This window comes from Egretta garzetta, unplaced genomic scaffold (assembly GCF_000687185.1).
Source record: "Egretta garzetta isolate BGI_Z169 unplaced genomic scaffold, ASM68718v1 scaffold123, whole genome shotgun sequence".
NCBI classification, from domain to species: Eukaryota; Metazoa; Chordata; class Aves; order Pelecaniformes; family Ardeidae; genus Egretta; species Egretta garzetta.
Genome location: NW_009259182.1, coordinates 93,083 through 111,868, shown reverse-complemented (window position 1 = coordinate 111,868; position 18,786 = coordinate 93,083). Strand labels below are relative to the sequence as shown.

The 18,786-nt window shown below is 37.2% G+C and overlaps 1 protein-coding gene across 1 annotated transcript in view; it reads right to left on the bottom strand.

Moving 5' to 3' along the window:
* CAMKMT (calmodulin-lysine N-methyltransferase) overlaps positions 1-18,786 on the bottom strand; it is a 43,607-nt gene that overhangs the window by 5,234 nt on the left and 19,587 nt on the right. The window contains exons 6-8 of the mRNA XM_035891270.1: positions 14,214-14,288; positions 7,241-7,304; positions 993-1,124 (exon numbers count right to left, since the gene is read on the bottom strand). Coding sequence (XP_035747163.1) covers positions 993-1,124; positions 7,241-7,304; positions 14,214-14,288 — 271 coding nt within the window. The remainder of the gene's footprint in view (positions 1-992; positions 1,125-7,240; positions 7,305-14,213; positions 14,289-18,786) is intronic.

The window sequence follows — 18,786 nt, the reverse complement described above, 5'->3', positions numbered from 1 at the left end:
TTTAGACAGCTTTAATGGGAGTCTTTATTAAATATAATATTCCATGATAAAGTATATGTTTATTCCTTACAACATCACATGCATATATTCCTTAGCATAATCTGATTTCTATCCTATGGTGGTGCTAAATATTAAAAAAAAATAAAAGGCATTTCACTTCAATTCTGAACATGTCTGTATTTTCCAAGAGCAATTCTTAGAAAATTGCAAGAGGTTATGTCGAAGGTCATATGGACCTACAACAGTGGATTTCCTTACGTTATGAAATAGACCTCTCAGAATTGCAAGTAATAAATATGATTTTGATAAGCACTTCTACACAGGAAAATAAGAAATTCCTAAAAAGTTTTCCGTGAAGCACCTTCCTCTTCATGTCCTGTATTACTCTATACTTATAAATAATAAAAAAGGAGACTGATAACAGTAGCTTTATGTAAGCAAGCTTAGAAATCACGCTCAGATAAGTGCTTTTGACCTAAATCTTGTAGCGCCTCGATCTGACATATAACCCCACAACTGTGAAATTCTGTATGAGATTTAGCAGTTTGAAGCTGCCAACTGACCCAGCCATAAAGCAGCCAGAGATAAGGATTTAAGGTACGATATGATACAATTAGACATTCACCTCCTATTTATTTCAGTCCATTTCAGTATTTAACCTACTTAAAAGTTGCAAGCTTTTTATTAAAATGTAAATGCTAGTGTGCAGTATATTTATAGGCAGCTAACAACAACAAGAAAAGGCTCTCATAAATTAGATTTCTATGAATGAAAAGGGTAAACAGGAGATGCTTCTGCAAAACTCTTCTAGACGTGCAGAGATAAAGGATGGTTCTACCACACAAAATAATCAGATACAAAAATAGCTGTTCAGAAACAGCACACCTAAGGAGTACTTTAATCAAACATTTAGGTTACCTGCCAAAAGGACCATGATCTCTTCAAAATGCAATGCGGATTAAAGTGTTATCTAACACAAGCAGAAAACTAACCTTGGAGTGGAAGTTCGAAATGTGTTCATCATAATTTTCATGTCTTTGGATAGAGAAACCAGCTTTTTCAGCTAGATTGCAAAACTGGTTTAAAGTATTCCCTCGGAGTGGAGCAAATACCATTGCTTTTCCCTGGAACATTAAAAAGAGAATTTATACATTTTTAAAGCTGGAAGGGAACCAGATATAACATACACCTGACTAAGCTTTTAATATACTCAAGCTGGAAAAGTCAATTGTTCTCTCGGTAAAATACTAAAACATGGTAATATAAATCATTGTTCAAAATACGCAAGATTTCTGTGATTAAACACATGCAAAATAGAAAGTAATAAATAAATATTTCCTTTAGAAAACTGCCAACTGCCATACATCTGTTCCTTTTCATATAATAATGGTGGCTATGAATTATCAAAACAAAACACAGAAAAAGCATAGAAAACATACGCTCAACGCAAAATCCATTTGTTAGCTTGTGACCATGCAAAGACTGTAAATAGTGATTTTCTTTTTTTACTGTCACACATAGAAGAGTACCTCCCATTTGCTGTCAGTGGAATTACAACAGTGAAAACAAGGCAAAATGGTAGGAAAATCAGACCTGATCATTAATTTTTTAAAGACATTTTAAACTACCTGAGCACTGCAACCGAACTTGACCTTAAATTGGTAAATTGCATTTAAAGCAGGACTTAATGTTTTTGCATAGTAATTCTGGATCTTTCAAGACGATCAGGCCATTTATGATGCCCAGGCAACACATTATGGTCCATTAGCTAATTTTTTGTTCATCCTTCTGTATTTAAGAAAACAAAAATGACTATACCTTGAAATGATAGATTTTAGACACTCTCTGCAAAGTACTAGCCCCAAACCTAACCTACTTGATGTAGTATCGCTTGAAATCTTGTTTGCAAAATTAATTCTAATTGGCCGAATACCGTGTTCTGTCACATGGAATGGAAACCGGTTGAAGAGCTGTAAACACAGGTTAACATCAGCCAACAGCATATCACGCAGAGGGGAGCCGCAAAGTTTACTGTGAGTTCTTGTATTTAACTTCTACATTAATGAGAGCTAAGACTAATTTGTGAGGTGCTGTAATCAACCAAAGAGACCAAAAAATATTTTTAGGGATCTGAAGAAGTTATAGCATGATTAGACGCTGTGGAAGAATATTGGGCTTGAGGAAATGCAATCCTGTGTACCACAGGAAAAAAGTGATCAGAAGAAAGAATTTCAGCGGGAACTCTGGAAAGTTACAGGGCTGACACAGATACTTAGTGAGGAGGAGAGGGACCAAATCTGTGTTACAGCTCATGCACACGTATGCAGAGGCAACGCGCAGTGAGGCAGCAATAAAAGCTCTACGTCAGTATCTACAATACTAACATGTACTTAAAAGATGCCAGTCGTTAATACTGCAACACTGTATTTATTCTCACAATGCCTCTGTGAGATAGGGAAATACCGTTATCCTCATCTTTCTCGTGGGAAGCACAAAAAATACCCAGGGCAATATCCAAAGCTACTTGCTTCTGTTCATTTGTGTAGCTATAACTTTAATTCTGTGGCCAAATACAAGGGACAAAGGGGTGTAACTCCCACCGAAGGCATTGGAATTGCTTATGTAAATGTTAGGTCTGAATATAAGCTCAGGTCAGGATGAAAAACATTAAACACAGGAAATTCACAATCAGTTCCCTCACATCCTTGGCATGCTTTAATATCATCAGACAGAAGTGGGCAGCAAATGGAGCCTTCAGCCTGAGGATCTTCCTCTTCCTGCTGCCATCTCACACTCCCCAGAACATTGTTATGCAGAGACCCTTCCTGGCATAAGAAGGACAAGACTCCTCTGGAGTCCCTCATCTTCATGGGCAGCTTCACAGAGAGGTCACTGTAATAGGAAACATGTGCCCCACCCAGGGCTCACTGACCACCACGATTCATGCACAAACTTCAGGAATGGCTAAACCTTGGGAATGGAGATGGCTGGGGCCGCAAGCCCTACATCAGCCACTGATCCAGCAGCTTCAGTGAGGAAGCAGTGCTCACACCACAGCCCCCACCCCACCCCCCTTACAGATTTCCATGTGGAGTCAGCAGTCCATGTGGTCATTCCTTCTTATATAGCCTCTGTAGACTACTTCAAATTTAATTTGAAAGAGAAATACAGTAAAATAGAATGTAACATGGTATGAAATATCTCTTAAAAACAGACTCAAAATCTTGAAATAACTTTGGAAAAGGGGAATGGCCTTTTATGGAAATCACTACACAGTTACTTCCAGCCAGCTCCTTAGTTGGTGTAAAACCCCATTCCTCTATTGAATTTAATGTGCATCTAAAACACCTGAGGATCTTGCCCTTGCTGATAAAAACCAAGAAATCATGATTAAGTTTAATACTACAATAATCTCCTCAAAACTAGCAGGTACTGTGGAGGTTGTGGTTGACTGTGATCAATTCTGGTCCATCATAATCGGGGTTTAAAGCACTTTCTTGTCAAATGTCTGATCTCTGTGATTATGCTAGCTGTTGTAGAACTGCATTCACATTTCTAATTTAAAAATGTTTTTCATTTTTTGGTTGCTGTAAAATAAAAATATTAGACCAGTGGCCTGGATCTACACTTGACGGAGTATCCCAAGGTTGTTTAATTCAAAACTTGTAATTCAAAAGTGCATCTCAGTTTAGGATGATGTTTAAAGTTAGAATGGCCTTTCCCAGCCAAGAAAATACTTCCAATAAACCCGTGAACAAAACACAGAGGCAAAAGTCAGTTACAATAGTTTGAAGTGTCACTAAAGTGCTGCAGTAAGAAAATGGGACAGATGTTCACATTTTGGATGTGACCATGACTAAGTTTGCTTATCAATCATCATTAAATGCAGTCATTTGCTGGTACTAATCATGGTCCAATAGCATCCAATTGACTTCACTGGGATTTTGAATGGATAGGCCATAGAAGAATCAAAGCCTTCATAAAAAATGTTCTTAATTAGGGAACTATGCAAACAAGCAACTGCTTATGCTGAGATTGAAATTAAGAGTACATTTTAATGCTGGGAAAAAATAGAACTACATGTTGGCAAATCTAGTAGCTTGCTTATAAAAGGAATAAAACATAGCCATTCAAGATAAATTTGTTTGATGAAAAATTTCAGTGCCTAATTCTTAGAATTGGTTTACAGGTGACATTTGCCCTCGTAACAAATTCAGATAAGAAATTTCAGCCCCCAGTAACTTTGCGAGCTGCTCATTTCTGCCTGTGAAAATTTCTGTTTCTCTCTTCCTGTGCCAATACAACTATCCATGGAGCCATACTAAGAATCAAACAACTGAAAAGACCAGAGTCTTGTTTCTGGGAAAACAAAAAGTGACCCAAAACACATCATTCTGTGCCATAAGGATTCTAATAGCCCAAATAACATCCTTAATGAAAAAGGAAATACTGCAGATAAATTTATCTCTTTTTAAACTAACAGTAACAATAATGACCTGTTCTGAATTTCTCCTTTAAGACAGCTTTGTAAGGATACCTGCTATTTTCTGTTCACTCCACTTTTCCTTCCAGTTTGCTGGCTATTATTTTCCCTGAACTCTTCTATCCTAGTTGTATCCTAGTTACACTTGTAAGATGTCTTACATCTAGATGTGTCTTCAATTTGAGATTGTCCTCTACCAATTTGGCAAAGTATTACCAATAAGGAAATGTAACTTCTAAATTTAAGACAAAATAATACATGTAGAAGAGTGAACTTAATCAAAGTAGTTTATGCCTTAGCTTGGTCATAAACTAATGACCATAAACTATTCTTAATTATTGCAACTGGCAAATGAGCTCACTGTTGATTTATTTTTCTTTTAAAGGCCAAAGTATAGTGCCATATAGTAAAGTTTCCTCTGATGTTATCCTTAGATTTATATAGGTTAACAAGAGCAGTAAAAATAATAACTATTATGTATGTGTGATTGCATTTTCTCTTGAGATCTCAAATGAGTATATGTTTCTATTTGGGTTTTTCAAACTATGAAAGCATATGCTTGAAGGCATCTCTGATCAACATGTCCTTTTGGGACAAGAGAGCTCATTTAACATGTCTGCACTCCCAGCTTCCACACCACACAATAGTTTGCTGCCCGCTTAGCTATGAATTATAATAATTTGCAAGGCCATGCTATAACTGGATATCCATCCATACGACCATCCATAAAGTAGATTAGGCAAATTAGTTAAAAAATACAGTTCGGACAGTGGTCCAAAACTCTGAAACAGAAATTCCTGCAAGGAGCAAGAATTTCTTAAGCTAGCTTTGCTGCTGCTAAGAGATAGGAACCATGGCCTAAAATGCAGAGGAAGTAAGTACAGGCTGTGCTATTAATCACAACGTGCAGAAGCAAGCCAGACTAGGAAGACAGAAAACAAAAAGCCATCTCCCTTTACTCCATCTACATTCACAAAGGACTGTAGTTCATCTGCTCTGAAAAACAAAGGCGTGTTCTGAATTTGAATTAGCTGACTGGAGTTAAAAGCAACAAAGTCAGGCCAGTTTTGGTTTAAAGTCAGGTTAACAATTCCTAAATTGTCTATAGAGGGGAACTTGAGCTATGAACACTACTTAAAATTCAAGCTGCCTTATCATCATTGTTTTTTAAATCAAATTCTCTGGTTGGGCTAATCAGCCCAGGTAAAGAATGCGTGTGTATGTACATACAGGAAAGGTATGTGTGTACTCATGTTTTTGGCAACCAGACCGTGATTAGCTATGAGCAGGAGACAAAACAACTAACAGCTTTTCTTCCACTCCAGCTAGAGGCTCTAGGCAGGCCACAGGTACCAGGGCACCTCTTACACACTTCTCTTCCTGCCACTCAACTCTTCTCCCCCGGCATCCTTTCTGGGCTTAAAAAAACCCCTTCTTGCAATTTTTTAAACTGGGATCAGCTTTGTGTTCCAGATCACCTCTGGTCCCCAAAATTACTGCACCCTGACAACTGATGGTAAATCATGAAAGCCAGAATGGATCACTTCAGGTATGAGCTGCTTAACCTCCCCTTGCTGCCACTGACAGAAATTCCTTGGTAACGTTTCCCTCAGGGTGGCTAGAGTTCTCCTGACTTCCCCGGCAGCCTCGCCCGACAGCTCATTAAAATAATTCAGTCTTAAGTAACTTGCCTTAGGTCACTCAGGAAAGTCTATGATAGAACCAAGAATAGAAACCTGATCACTCTTAGCAAAGAATGGGATTACTTACATGACTAAAATGACTTGGTTTCTTAAGCCTTTGCACGTTTGGGTCTTCTATTCCTTTTACAGAGAAAATCTCTTGCACAAAAAGTACAATCCAATTTTTAAATAAGTTTGAAGAATGCACTGCTAACATGAAATACTTCTGTTTTAAAACAGAAAGTTTACCTTACTGGAAGATTTGCATGGGAAGCATGAAAGGTAAAATTCCTGTTGCAAATTCCTACTTATAGCAATTACTTCACGTTTTTTTCATATTCTCATTTTGGTATCTTCTTTTAAATTTTTTTTTTATATTCAAGATTATTTGTTGGGTATAAGTATATGCATATAACAGCTTTTTTTTTGCCTATAGGTCCATCTGATTTCACAGTCTCTTAGATTGAGATCGGTAAAATATTTTCTCAGTGGCACTCACGTAGAACATGTAAGCATTTTATGAAGAGCTGAATTTCATTCTGTTCTAAGGTATAAAACATGTAAACACAGGGCTTACTTAATGGAAAAGAAGTTTTAGGCTACAATATATGCATAAGGGTTTTGTTCATTTTCTATAAACAGAAATGAAAAGAAAAAATATTCTTTCATAATAAATAAATACACAATGACAAAGGTTACAATTGAAGGGATTACAAATGACAGAAGCCAACATAAAAACTTCCAATATCGTACTTTTACTTTAATATGAAGACATTATTATCAAAGGAAAATACTTGAGAAACGCTTTGATAAAAATAATCTCACGCTATCTTTGAAGCGGTTTCATTTATTTTACTACCCACTGTGTTCCTTATCAGAAGGCCAAGTATAAGAAGTTTCCTAGTTTATGATTAGGAAAGAATCTGATAGATTAGAAGACTCAATTGAAGTTGGACATAATAAGTATTAAAGTATTACATGACATTAATCCTGCCATTCCATTACTCTCTCAATCATTGTGCACAGACTAATTATTCTGAAGCCAGTGTTCAGCAGAAAATAGAAACATACTTACACTGGGTTGGAGTAATCTCTTTATTGCATCAACAAGGCTAGCTCTGTACTGGTCCAGAAACAGGCTGACATTGAGAAGAGAACAGAATCCAGATTAAAATGGGTTTTCAATTCTAATGATACTAATGCAGATAAGTACAAGGCTAATTACATATGTTTACACAATGCTGTAAAAGAGAAACTGTGGTCTACATTTCTGTCCAGTTCAGGTACTTTTAAATATTAAAAATACATAAACCCAAATATAATCTAAACCAAAGCTAAAATATCAGCATGAAACAGATCTTTATATAACTGAAATTCACAGGTCACATATGCTTGCTATTAAAATACTACCGCATCAGAAACCAGGATCAATATACAAAGCTAACATGTTTTTTATAAAAGGGGGGCTGAGGTGGAGTTTTTTAACATATTTTCTATTGTATTTCAGGTGCTACTATTAAGGGTATTTTTTTCCCTTTTACCTTCACAGTTGTGGCATTAATCCATTATCATCTACTATGCGTATTTGTTCTGTTTATATATCTATCCCTATACAGATTTACAAGCCCCTACTTCCTCTCCCCCTCAACCACTGTTCAAATACAATGAGCCAGATCGTACAGAGTTGTCCTCTCTCAAGAGTGAAATCCTTCATCTCCAGCATGGGTCCTGCAAGGATAGCAGCAGAATCAATTTTCCCATGCAATGTTGCCAACATGCTCAGCCCTATTTTGGTGTGATTACCTCATGATTTGAGGGGATAATTCATTCTTCATGCCCCTCAGTACCTTAATGTATACACTAATAGTGGCAACCAGGGTGCCAATCACTCTTGACTAGATATTTGTGGACATGTAGTTACCGTGGATGAGAATGCATTTACAATGGTTAGTGAATAACCATTGGATAGCAACTGATGTCTTTCAGTCCTTACTACCACGGGCTGCATTTATATTGTCGATTCAGATAAGAAACTCTATCAAGCAGGCCACAAATAATGTGATTCTTTCTTCATTATTTTTCATGCTCTCACTGTAATAAAACTGCTCCCCAGCCTGTGTCAAGCTCAAGTTCCACACTACACGGCATTTTGTCCATTCTTTATGATTTTTTCCTATACTGCCCTTTCCTTTATTCTCAAACATCTCTTTCTGGGTAATTTTTTTCCAGGTTTGAAATTTCTAAAAGAATATAAAGAATGTATGAAAACACTGAAGAGAAAAAAGTGGTCTGCCAACCACACGCCAGTCGTGAAGACCAGAGTATGTGTGGATAGGTAAGAACACTCCACGGCTACTGAGGAGAATACAACATTACATTTCATGGGGTCAAGCAGCTGTGTAAGACCTGAATTTTTGCTACTCAGAAAAAAAAAAAAAGGCCCATCATAAAACTTGTCAGTGACCAAATTTCATCAGTAAAAACTGGCAGAACCTCATGTTCCTGAGAAAATATGGTAGATTGGGTATCCATACATTTCTGAAGGAACATTTCATAGAGAAGTATGACCTTTTGAATTTCTTCTTAAGATATTGAAGTACTAGATAACAATTTCTCTGATAGCCTGCCCACAAGAAAATTTAAACTTCAGCAATTGGCATGATGGCTGCCCCTCAGCCTTGATCAATCTTACTGCAAGAACCTTACTGAAAAAATGCTTGTCTAAATTTAATTCATTGAAACAGCAGCTGGTATCTCTAATATCACCTGGGAGTTTTAATCACATTCAACTCAGGTAGATCCCTATGCAGAGAGATACCATAAGATGCTGCTTCACCAGGAACTTAGCCACCTGCAGAAAAGTTAGGATACAGTGCGTGAGACCTCTCCTAAAAGTATCACTACAAATAATTAATTTTCTTCAACATGAAACATCACAAACATGCATACATTTAAGTCTTGCTGAGATCCTGTGTGTAGACAGACATACATTCTAAATGAAAAATGCACTTATAAGATTTTTATTTTTGAAAGCAGTGTGGTGGAAACACAATTTTGGGGCAGCTTACCAGTGCGAAAATTCCTTTTTCATGGACCTGCATACCATTCTCTCTTTTTACAATGAGATAGGGGCACAACTGCTGCTACCAAGCTTGTTCCTTTACAGTGAGAGAACTACAGGCCTTTGTTCACCAGCAACTGAGTGTCTGAGAAATTCAAATGGTTACATGGCCTGCCAAGAGATTAGACAACTTCAACAATACCTTTTCTGTCTGACTCCCACTTGAAATTTTGGTGGTACGGCCGGAAGAGTCTTAGCCCTGTTACCTTAGGAAACCCAGATAACCTGGGACAGTTGCTCTGGCTCTGCTCCCAAGTTGTCCCTGCCCTCCAAAAGGCCTGTTCCTGGGAACAGGACCTACTTCAACTGAAAATAGTCTCCAATATTGTGATTATCAGTCTGTTGCTCTGTGAGGCACATAGTCTGGCCAGAGGGAGCAGAGAAGGCTGGAAGCAATGTTAATGCAATGCAGTGACTCCAGGGAACACCTCTATCCTCCCTCCTGAGATGGAGGACACCTTGAATGAGGAAAATCCTGAAGAAGTCGTTAAGATAATCTCTGCTGCAGACAGGAGCAGCAACAAGATTTGGCCCATGCAGGGAGATTTAGCCATGCAGTTTCTCTTACCAGTAGAATTTGTATGACTAAATATTACCACAGCATACTGAAAATGTACACGAGAGAATCCTTTAGAGCTCACAACAGCTCACGGAAATTAAATAATGTAAACCATTCTCACTCAGTTCTCATACCTCAATTCAAATTTGGCTTAGCTCGCCAGTACTTTAGTGACAATGTCTCGTGTTAAGTAGTAAGGACGCTGTGAAAGCAGTAGCTCAGGGCAGGAACAGGTTTCTTGGATCAGCAGGGAAGTTTTGGAGCACAGCAGTAGAGAGGCAAGAAACACAGTTTATGATTCAGCCTCTCTCCTTTTTTTTTTTTTTTTTATTTACTACTAAAACGAAAAATAAAGTTTATAGCAAAACTGTATGGAAGTAACATGAAGCCACATGGAAACAAATTAAAAACCCAAGTAGATTCTCAGTTTGCTTCATGCTGTTATCCTTTTCCCTTGTGCTTTGCATCAAGGGGCATAGGCTATGATGTGAACCTATTTTTCTCTTCGCATACTTTGCCCTTGGTAAAAGAGCTTAGTTTACAGGTGCACTTCAGACATGATTATATTCATGTATAGTACCTAGTGTGTAGAGCCTTTATATTTTTGTTTGCCTTCAACTACATGGCTGACAAACTGAAAAAACCCTTACTTCTATGTCATCAGATTCCAATGCACTCGAAAGTGTGTGCAAGAAATCAGGCTTAAAATGAATAATAAATTTAAACTGAAGAAGGACAGAGATTTTACTGCATCCCTGCAAAAAGATTTCCTTATATTAAAAGAAATACTATATGGAGACAAATTTGATCTATTTTAAGGTATTTAAAGAATCCTTTCAGTTCAGTTCTATGCTCCTGGTGAATCCACAACCCCCCAGGACTTCAGCAAAAATCTCAGCATTGAAAGTAATGTGGGATAGCCCCCCCTGGCCTCTGCTGTGCAAATACTTACACATGTGCCAAACTTTTAGAATATAATCAGTCTAAGTAAAGTGGGATATTATGCACTTCCAAAATTATATGGGGATCTAGACCTTATACTGTCTCTACATTAAAATTATTTGTGAAAACTTGTTTCACAAGGATGTGAAAGACAACACTTTTTTCTATTGGCTCAGTCCTACTGGCCTTGACTCTCTCCTTGGATTAAAAATCTCAACAACTTTTTTCTTAATAAAGTATATATGTTTCCTTTTAAATCATCAGAAATCTGAGGCTTTCAAGAGCTTTGGAAGAGTCTTGGGTTTGGCCTGTCCATACAGGCACCTGTTATTTCTCCTCCTCTATTCATACTCACTCTTGCAATTCCAGCACTTGCATGACTTCATATCCACAAGTGCAGGTCAAATGAAAGTCTAAAATTCTGGCGGCCCTCACCTGGCCTTAAAATTCCTCCTCAAAAATATGGGGTGGGTGGATATGTTTATAAATTCCATTAATTCAGTATTTTTTTCCAGCATACCCTTCTTCCAGGTGTGGCCTCACCAAGATTTTTTTTTTTTCCTTATTTTTATCTCATAGTTGACATTTTACAAGTTATTTCGGAACTGCCGAACCATGAAACTATTTTTATTGTCAAAATCCTGAATGGTTAAATAATGACTAGCTTTCACAGTTTGCCTCTTATTTATTTTATAATCTAGTTGAGCTACTAAATTTAGCTGTTAACTAATAGACTGTCTGTTCTGGGAAAAAACTTATTTTCCACCCCTGCACACAAGGTTTATGAAAGTCTGACTGTAAATATATGAATATAAACATATCGCTGCTTGTTGTAATCATGTACATTTTTACTTGAACCTCCATGTGGATTGGGAAAATGTTTATGAATAGAGCTTGTTTTCATGTAAATGGGATCAAGCAGTACCACTGGTTAGCTATTCAGAGAATCAGACAATATCACCCTTGCTGGAAATACTTCAATAAAAATTTATCCATGTACCTAATATTTGAACTCAGATTTTTTGCTTTCTAGTTCTCTGTTCTAATCCCAGATTTTATTGACTGACAATGAGCTATATGATGGTGTTAAACTAAATGCAATCTATTCTATCTGTTTTTATCGCTGCATACCTCAGGTTTCTGCCGAGGAGCTATAAGAAAGGAGATTTTTTTTTTTTTTCCTCTTCAATGGCAGCCCAAAAAATTCAGAGAGCAAAAATCCTGCCAACAGTTCTCAAGCCAATTCTATATCTTGGAAGAGAAATACATGAAAATGAAAAGAAGATTCAAGTTTGATAAAGCATGGAACATTTTTTCCCCAGCCTTTTCATGTACCAGAAAACCTAGTGTCCATAACTAAAAGAATGATTTTTAAAAGAAACAAACAATAAAGGGATTTTCATGCTTATTAAACTATATATATGGGCACTTGCAATAAGAAAATAGAGACAATTTGTGAATAAAAACACATACTTTAAACTAACCTGCACATTTCTATTTATTTTTTAGAAATCTATAAATATTCATACACTTACCTGCATCTTAAGTGCTTCAAAATAAATGTACAAAATGCAGGGATTGCAAATGCATTATGTATTTTACCTGTCATGTTTGATTCTTTGTTTCCTAAAGAAACCACGCTATTTCCAAACAGACTGGGAGGAGTATTAGGCAAGAATATTTCTCATACTGAAAAAAACAACTTAAGTCTTGCTCTACTCTGCTGTACTCCCAGCACAAATAGGATGACATGGTGTGAGTATCAAGAATACAAGAGATGGCACAGCCAGGTTGTTTTGATATTTGTGTGAAGAACAAATTTAACTCTAAATCTCTTGGCAAGACCTTGCTTCACCCACATAATCTGGAGAACATCCATATGTGAGCCTTGTCTAAGCCTCCGAGAAGACTGCTGCCCTCCTGCTCATGTCCGCCAGCACTCTGATCTGACTTTCATACTTAATCTGATCTAATCCTGTCCAGCATTAACTTCATCTGTGCAATGAAACCTGGAGTATCCATTCTAATATTTGGTGAGGAAGGCATTTACTAAATTACTTGCTGAAATCATATGGTGTTGTTTAGCTCCTTATTTTAATCAGATGATGCATCTCTGGGGCACATTATCGGCGATTAGTTAGAAACCCTTCTCTGTCCTTTTTGAGAACAAAGAACTTTTCTGAAATTAAATGCTAAGAGAAATGAAGTACTGTTGCATTCTGTCAACAAATAGGCATAAGATAAAGGAAAAAAGACAACGAAATACACTTTCTCCAGTGCTATACAAACCCAGTAACTTTCCTGAAATAAGAAGAGTTTGCTTAAACAGCAAAATATCAAGCAATCAAAAAAAAAAGCTTTAGAGGAATATTTTATCAGAAGTCACTTAAAAAGAACATTGTTTAAAAAGACAATAGACAGCTTCATACTTCCATTTGCCTTTTTCCTTTAACTATTTCTTAGTAAAGTACAGAAAGCTGCTGAACTGAGCTGTCCTAGGAAGTCCCTGTTTTCAGAATTTGTTCTCTTGCAATAGTTATGTGCAACAAAACACACAGAGCTTTTTCTGGTTTGGACATTTAAAGGGTCAAGAGCAAATGTTTATGAAGAAAAGACAGATTAATTTAAAAATATCTACTGTCCTGAGTGAAATTTGCACATCTCTTTTTACACTGTCTCCATTTATATAACACAAATAATTAATAATGTACCCTTTTTAAAGTTAGCATGCAGCAAATACAGCACAGCACAATTCTGCAAATCCAGTATCAGGAAAGGGCTGTGTCAAATCTATTTGCAAAATTATTAAACAATATATCATATTGTATCTACCTTCTCATAAATTAAGTGCTGTGCTCTCATCTTTTTACTAAGAGTTCTCTTACAATTAACATGTGCCTGTGTAAATAATATAAAGCCTAAATATTGCTGTCAAATTGATTTAAGAAACAGAATGTGGTGGGGGAAAAAAGGTTTTGAAAACCTTTTTTGTCTCAGAAAGATTTTCTGGGGAGCAAAAAATATATACCCTTATATCAATAGTCAGATCTTTCCTAAGAAGTAAGCTAATTGAGCTGTTTGTGTTGATAAACTCCCTTTTCTCCAGACTGTTCCTCACTGAGCCATAATTATTTGCAATTTGCCTAAGTCGTCCATTTACTGATACGTCAAGCATGAAACAGAGGCAATTCCAGAAAATGGAAATGCTTCTCAAAATCAATCTTTGGGAAATAATGTGGTAGAAGTTACTGTGTGATAGAAGACTACCTTATAACTGTCACATGGAGATGAATATTAATTTGTTGAGGTTAAGGTGGCTTTGTGCTTCATTTGTTGACTTTGCTTAGCCATCAGCAAGCAGCACAGTACAATTACTCCAGCAAAGCTATTTTTCTAACATGAGTTTTATGATTTTTATGTACTTACCAGTCAGCACACATAACAATGTCAAAATGTCCTTCCAGTTGAGAGACATCTGTCTCATTATCCCATCGTAAAATGCTAGAGGAAAAAAAGATTTAAAAAAAAAAAAAAGAAAAGAAAAAAGGACTTACATCTTTCATCTTGAGATTTTTAAAGTATTAATATTATTCTTATGTGACACAGAAGTGTTTTAAAAAGTACACACTCGTTACTTTCAAAAATGACTGTAAAAATATTATTCTGTGCATTTTAAAGGTTTCAAATCTCAAAGCTAAGGAGCTATTTTTTATTATAACAGAAAGGCAATCCACTTAGGTTCTGATGAGTGGATCACCAACAAATATGCATTTCGGAATTAGTGGCACATGCATGGCTTCAGATTTTTACCCCTTAACACCACTGCACAAAGTGAAGTCAAAGTATCGACAATCTGAATGAAACACAAGTCTGCAGAATAGATGTGAATTCATGGATCTCCGTTACATCTGGCAGGCAAGTCAGTTGTGTTTCTCATTGACGAAGTGAGCATTCACTTGGGCTGGAGGGAGGAGGGACAGGGCAAAAAAATGCCAAGCTTAACTTCAACGCCAGCTAGGTTGCCTCAGGCAAGCTTAAAAATACAGCAGTGCTGGCTCTGTCAAGACCTATTCTCTCACAGGTGATAAGTTATTTAATTCTAAGGTACCCAACAGTAGGCAAAAATGCACATATGTACAAAGTTCTTCTTTGTTTATAAATGCTGCCAATTTATGTAGCTGCCACGAAGAATTTCAGTACTTTGTTGCCATTTAAAAAGCAGCCACTAGTATTGGAATTTACTGCCTACTTAAAATATCTTTACCCTGAAGATTTGAAGCTGCATTTCTATTTCTAGGCTATTTTTAAAAAAAGAATCTATCCTTTTTCATTTCCTGGTTATTTATAATAGAAAGTAGATAAATATTTATGGGAAAAGCACTTGTGGGGGAAGGGTCTAATCTGATCTTGTCAGGTTGTGCATGCTTATCTCAGTTTTGTATGAGTCTTGACCAAATAGACCCTTTAGTCTTCCCGCAGCTATAATCTACTTCTGGTTAAAAGCCATCTCCATTCACATCCTACTCCTAATATTTAACTGAGGATCAGTTATAATGTGTTCATTCAGAAATGTTCCCCAGGTATATGGGGAAAAAAGGCAATTTTATACATCAACTATGCCGTATGCAAAAAAGGCTCGTAAATACGTCGATAGATATAGCACCATAAAGAATTCAGGTACCATAATATGTGTGTACAGGTGCATAGACACAAAATTTGAGCAAGAAGGCTTTTAAAACATGGAAATTATGAAAGGAGAGGCCCAGTTGGTTGGGAAAGCTTTGATTATGTGGGGCTCAGTGCAACTGAACAGATTCAGGACTCATTAGCCCATTTGCCCTCCTGGAATTTACTGTGACAATCCAAAGAGAGAAAAGAGTAGATTAATTTAATTTTTCCCCGTGAAATTGAAAGTATTCCAGATTTTAGAAGCCTAGGTAGCTTTGCACACTGGCACGCAGCAGGCATCCAGTAGTGGAAAGTGACAAAGGAGAGTTCTCACTCTCAGCTGCTGGCTGCCTGCTGGCTACCAGCAGCTTTTTCAACCCTGTTTCCGTGGAAACTTAGGTTAGAATGGTGAAAATTAGGTAAAGGTAAGTTTTGTGGGTTTAAAGCACGCACTCTAATACTTTAAGAATCCTGAAGCAGAACTGGAAATTGGTAGATGAACTGTGAGCCTTAAAAGGCCACCTTTGGTTCTCATTGCTACAGAAACAGAGATCTGATCAGTACCACTATAGGGATTTGAATTATGATTTTTTTAACCCATATATTTACTATACTTCACACATGCAGTTCGGAAGGCAGCACAGGTGCCTCCTCCTGGAAAAAAAAAACCCAACTCTCTCCTGTTGCTGTCAGGTTCCCACTGAGCATCCAAAATACAGCATTTTCTGTGCACACCTACTGTACGCACAAAGGAGTTTGTGTGGGTAGGTAAAAGCTCAGAAACCGTAATGCTGAGCAAAATATGGAATCGATGAGTTGCCAGGAGCATGAGCAGTGGCGCGATGTGACTGGCATGTGTGCTGTTTGGAGGAGTGAGCTGAGGGCCCCACATCCACCCGTAAGCTGGTCTTCCTCCATTTTCCTCATCTAGCACCAGCGCTGCTCTTGGTCTCTGGCTTCAGTGCAGTTGCATTCCTGAAGACGTGAAAATTCTGCCAAGGCCAATGACAAATTTACACGCAAGATTTTCAATATCAACTTTGCCATAAATTTTCAAAAGGTACAGGAAAAGCTTTATTCCTGTGGGGAAGTAACCACATAAACTACAGATAATTTCTGTAAAATAAATACCAACAGGACTCATTCTGATCTCACTCGGGACATATGCACACTGGTGGGAGAGATGCAACTACAAGCTGTATATATTTATCCCTGCTATCTTTAGCCAAGTGCAAGTATGACAAGTAAGGGAAGCGCAGCAAGGGTACGTGAAGCTCAGTACTGGCTGCAACCTCCGAAACTGTTTCAGTAGCTAACTCTGGGCTACCATATCTACACCGTTATCCGTTTAATGCTTCCACACATTTGCATAAGCTGCAATCAAACATCTACACCTGCACCTGTAAAGCAGCCATGCCCCCACATATCAGGGAATCAGACACAATTCTGCTCAGTCAGCACTGTTATTACATCATTAACACCGATGTCAGAATCAGCCCAATTCTGAATCAGAATTAGCTATTTTGAATCCTAGTGCTAATGGAAGTAGTGAATCAGAGTCAGCATGTATATACACACCATTAACTACCCATACAAGTTCCTGTAACCCAAATACAATTTCCCGAGTGTGAAGTACAGAAAAATCCACTGATACTGCAAAAACAACTCTGAGAAAGGTAAAGATGTGTATATGTGTATCTAAATGCATGGATCTATACGTAGTAAGGGGGTGAGGAACAGTAATTTTTTCAGGGATTATTGAGGACGTGACTCTTGGACTTAGTGGTCAGACCTGAAAAAAATACCAAAGGCACCATGAAGTAAGGGCTGATTGCATTTCCATTTAAAGAAAAGCACTGCTAGGAAACCCAGAAAAGTGTTAGCAACAGAAATCTGAAAATCTCAGTCTTTCTGAAGTTTCCTTTAAAAAAAATAGACACAAGTGTAAAAATAACATACCACAAAAAGCCTTTTAAATCACCAGTATCATTTTGAGTGCCAACATGAAAAAAATGCAGACCTTGTTAATATTTGCCTCTTGTTCCCTTTCCAGTGATACTAAATTAGTGGACATAAACCACTTTTTTCTAAAGATGTTTTTCTTCCAGCAAGATAAGGAGTTTTAAAGCTATAATATTTTTATGTCTTTCTTTTATCAGGGAGAATTAAAACCATGTACACAAGTATTTAATTTCTCAGTCTGCTAAAGCAAAGCCTGCAGCTGCCCCCCCCCCCCCCCAAAAAAAAAAAAAAGGAAAAGAAACCCCAACATATTTAAGGCTGTGTAAAGCCCACTCTTGACATTATTTTTTGCTGGCTTATTTAACTCATGCAGGTTTGGTTTCTTGCAACTGAAAACAGGCAACTCAGTTTCAGCAGAAAAGGGTCTGAAATAAAACAGTTTGGGAGCTTTTTTTGGCTACGACAAGAACATTAAAAAATGAAATAGGATGCCAGGGAAAAACACTGCTGCACTGTTCAGCTACTACTTAGGTCAAACTGATGGTGGCTGAAACTTGGTCCCCGCTAATGGCTGCTTTATGGCCTGTATCAAATGAATTTGACCAGTTTTCAGAGGAAAAGTACCCACGTCACAAACCTATTACTATAATTAGCAATCTTGATGGCAGTCCTAGCAAAAAGGACAAGGACTGAATGAGCTATGGAGAATGAACTATCCTCTCACATGCAGAGGTGGCTTTTCCAGGTCAGGGATAAAGCGTACTATCAAAATAGTCTGAGAAAATATGTACTGATGCTTTAGTTTCCTAGGCTGTCAACCTTACACCATTCTAAAGCAAAAAAATCATTAAAAGAGCCCCCAAACAACACACAACACAAACAATCAAAGCATTTTTTTCTTTTTTTTTCCCCCCGATTTATCTTTTAAATTGACAAGCAAGCCAGAAAATGTGATTAGGTTAAGATAAAAAGAATTGTAATGATAATAGAACAAAAACATCAACTAAGAAAATAGAGACTTTAAGTACTACCAGCATACCCCCTTGTATTTCAGAGAAAAAAACCCACAACAAAATAGCAAATGTTGCAGGGATAATTACGGCAGCCAAGGCTGCATTTCCCCTGTACGGTAATTCTAATTTATGGAGGATAGCCTGACAAATGTCGACACTCTTTTTCTTACACTGGTAAAGTATCTCAGCAATCTACAACAAAAGACCTGATTTTACCAGGTTTTTATTTCTCATGCAAAATCCTCATTACTATTATTATTCAACTTCTGTTATTCAGTGTTTGTCTTCCTAGTGTGTCTAGGCAGGTAACTTAAATGAGAAAAAACAGGTTAAGTCTCTGATTGTTAAAACTTGAA